Here is a 3,830-nt window from a genome sequence, read left to right as displayed (position 1 = left end):
AGAAAATGTAACAGGGTTAGATAAGGAAGAAATGCAAACCCCATAAATTAAAGAAGGAATGCAAATCAAATTTTGATTGAGACTTAAATTGCCAACTTGAAAATAATCTTCTACATAAGAGTTTCCGTAAGTTACATGATTTGGGGTAATTAGGTTTGTGTATGCCCAAACATGCTCTGGTTTTAAGGTTACGATCTTCAGAGATCAGTGTCTTCCAATCTCAAATCTATGTGATAATCTTGACTGTGCAGATCAACATGCAGCAAATACAAATTCTCTTTACTCTCTTGCATACTACTATTGTGGAAGGCAAATTAAAATAATGTGGTTTGATATGCCATAATGGAAAATCGTCTCACTGCAGCATCTGTGTTTCAACAAGATGTCAATCTCTGCAGGTCATTCACAGATCCCAACATCAGCTACCTTCTGGTTCACATTAGGTTTGTACTGAACAAACTAGAGTGTAACAAAAGTAAGCAGGAAGCAATTCCACCCCCAAATTAGGCTATTCCAGTGTTTTTAAGTGTTTAATAAAATCTTTACAAATTGCCAACTCAGGTAGAACTTGTGGAATGCTATTGTTTCTCCTTTTGTTTAGTGATGCTCTGTTGTTCGAAGTGTCACATCCAACAGCCACAATTTCTCAGGCAATACTTGTAGAGTTGTGTTTGCACTGTATATCCCCTCATAATGGTTTGTCCCTCCATATCCCCTCTTTGTACCTGTCTGGTTCATCCCAGCTTTCCCATCAGTACCTGTATGTCCATCAAACCCCAACCCATCCTCCTGTCTCCTCCCAGGTGATGTGTCCATCACCTGGTGACCCTTCCCCTTTGTCCAGATCCTTCTCCCAGGGTCACCAGGTAGCTGGACCCTGGCTGGGACTCCTCCCCCAGCCCCTCCTCAGGGGTCACTCTGAGGCTTTGCCCCCCGAGAGCCGCTCCCATGTCCTTCCCCCGTTGGCTGTTTGGGTCTCCCCGCCCCCCTATATCTGGCTGCTCTGGGTGGGGACGCTCTCTCTTGCTCTGGATGTCTTTCGAGGTCAGATGTGGCCTGGGATCTCTCCAGGCCCTCATTAAACTTTGGAACTAATCCTGAGGGAGAGCGCCTCTTTCCTTTGCTTGTGGGACCAGCTCGTCTTTGGACTCATGAGGGAGCTTCTCCAAGCCCCACAGGATCCAAGGAGAAATTCCTTCCCTCTGCCCAACTCAGAGCTGGCTGGGCTCCACAGGGAATCTGTCCCCGTGGGTTCGAGGGGGAGACACAGCAGGCTTGGCCCAGCACCCGGACCTTAACACCTCGGCATTGCCATTTTCCACGTGAAGCTCAGCCATGACTGACCAAGAGTTCATTCTCTGCAAGTGGAAGAGGCGTTTGTGGCCAGCCAAAGTTTTGTGCAAACCTGGAGCTGCCAGGAGCAGTCCTATTGCCGCCACAAAAAAGATGGGATTTAAAGCTGAAATCCTTGGCTTGGAGAAGCAAGTCAGTGTGAGCTCTGCAAATGTGGTTCCCCTGACAGAGAAGCAGATCAATGCCATCGCCTCCACCCTTGAGCAAAACACAAGCATGAGTGAGGCCGTGGAGGAGCTGCAGTATTGCCGTTCCCTTAAAATTGCCCTGGATATTCTCCATCAGACTGACTCCTGCAGTGAAATGTCACCTGCAGAAGAACCAAATCCTGAATTTTCGCGGGAGAAATCTGCCCCACCCACCCCCTCCCACGGCTTCTTGTTGCGCTCCCGCTCTAGAAAGTCGGAACCTGAGGTTGTCAAGAGGAAAAGAAAACCCCAAAATAACTGTGGACTGAAGGATGAGTCCCAGGCATGCAGCCAGGGAGGTTCTGTGGCTCCAGAGGGTAAAAGCGACTGGAAGTGGCACAAACCCTGTCAGGGACTCAAGTGTGGCACCAGCCCCTGACAGCCACAACTGCAAAAAATCAGAACCAAAATCATCTCCCAGGCAGAGGAAAATCCAGCCCAAAATGGGGGATGGAGTCTCCTGTAAGCCAGAGGCTGGAAGAACTCAGCAAGAAAGGAAAAGAAGATGTAGGGATGATTCCCCCCAGGATCAAGCAACAGTGGCTCCTGAGGAGGGGTTTCCCTCTGTCCCCTCTAAATCTGGCACCATGGAACCTTCCAGAAAGACAGGAACTCAGCCTGGGAGAGCGTTCATGGATTCCTGCTGTGAAACTGCCTCGGATGAATTGGAGAAAAGCATTCACAGCGAGAGTGAGAGCCTGGCAAAGCAGCTGGATGGGAGGAGAGAGGCAGCGGCTGGAAAACACCTGGATGGGGCAGGTGTGGCCTCAGGCACAGACAGGAAATGCAGGAACCACACTGGATCCTCACCTGGGCCTTCTGGTGCCTTCCCTCAGCCTCAGGAGGAGGAAAACCACGATCCCCCACACCTGGCTGGGAATAAAGCCCCTGACCCCGAGGAAGATGAAGGGCTGGAACCCTCTGGGATGTCTTCCAGGAGAGTTTCTTCGGAGAGCCTCTCTCCACTCTCGACCTCTGTCCAATGAAGAGGAGGAAAATTTGCCGAGCGTTCTCTCCTATCGAGAACCTGAATTCTTCGAGGAAGACGTGTTGGTGTGGTGCAAGCGGCGGCGGTATCCGCACTGGCCAGCTGTGGTGAAAGCAGTGAAGAGGAAGCACCAGAGGGCCTGTGTGCTCTTCATAGATGGCACCATAAATGAGAAGAAGAAAGGTTTCTCAGTGTCTCTGAAAAGCCTGAAGCACTTTGACTGTGGGGAGAAGCAGGAGCTCATTGAACGGGCCAAGGAGAACTATTCCAGAGAAACTGATTGGTGCCTCCAGCTGATCCTGGACTACAGGGTCCGAGTGGGCTGTCATTCTTTTGCTGGGTCCTTCCTGGAGTATTTTGCTGCTGATATCAGCTACCCAATGAGGAAGGAGGGGTGCCAGAGTGTGGTGCAGATGGCGTTCCTAAACACAGGGGAGGAAGGCGCTGGACAGTCTTCCTCGGACACCTCCCCCCAGAAACCCCCGAGGAGGCTCCTCCCTGACAGGACCAGAGCTGCCATGGAGAGGGAGAACAAGAAGCTGGTGGAGTTCATAGTGAAGACCAAAGGGGCTGAAGAGCATCTCCTGGGGATCTTAAAAAGTGGGAAACAATCTCGCTGGCTGAAGAAATTCCTGAATTCCAGCCGGTACGTGACCTGTGTAAAGAGTTACTTGGAGGATGAGGAGCAGCTGGACCTGGTAGACCTCCTGAAGGAGGTCTACAAGAAAATGGACACCAAGAACCTGCACCAGATCCTGGGGAATGGCATCAGATTTATTTTAGATGTGCTTTTACCTGAGGCCATCATCTGTGCCATTGCTGCCATGGATAACATTGATTATGAGAAGGCAGAAGAGAAATACATTAAAGGACCACCTGTGAGCAAAAGAGCGAGTGTCCCTGCCCAGAGCAGCCAGATATAGGGGGGCGGGGAAACCCAAACAGCCAACAGGGGAAGGACATGGGAGCGGCTCTTGGAGGGCAAAGCCTCAGAGTGACCCCTGAGGAGAGGCTGGGGGAGGAGTCCCAGCCAGGGTCCAGCTACCTGGTGACCCTGGGAGAAGGATCTGGACAAAGGGGAAGGGTCACCAGGTGATGGACACATCACCTGTGTGGAGACAGGGAGATGGGTTGGGGTTTGATGGACATACAGGTACTGATGGGAAAGTTGGGATGAACCAGACAGGTACAAAGAGGGGATATGGAGGGACAAACCATTATGAGGGGATATACAATGCAAACACAACTCTACAAATACCAAACTCAAGCCTCTAAGTCATGTATTTGAAGAAGAAATCCCC

At 50.8% G+C, this 3,830-nt stretch overlaps 1 protein-coding gene across 1 annotated transcript; it reads left to right on the top strand.

Annotated features, from left to right (window-relative positions):
- Positions 1-1,231: 1,231 nt before the first annotated feature.
- On the top strand, positions 1,232-3,568 carry LOC110467990 (PWWP domain-containing DNA repair factor 3A-like). The gene is given in 3 exon segments (XM_031504498.3): positions 1,232-1,859; positions 1,861-2,512; positions 2,514-3,568. Coding segments are annotated over 3 exon segments (2,115 nt in total). The 5' UTR covers positions 1,232-1,335; the 3' UTR covers positions 3,453-3,568.
- The last annotated feature ends 262 nt before the right edge of the window (positions 3,569-3,830 follow it).

The sequence above is a fragment of the Lonchura striata genome, chromosome 3 (assembly GCF_050655825.1).
Source record: "Lonchura striata isolate lonStrDom1 chromosome 3, ASM5065582v1, whole genome shotgun sequence".
In the NCBI taxonomy this organism is placed as follows: domain Eukaryota; kingdom Metazoa; phylum Chordata; class Aves; order Passeriformes; family Estrildidae; genus Lonchura; species Lonchura striata.
This window is presented reverse-complemented; position numbering and strand designations above follow the sequence as displayed.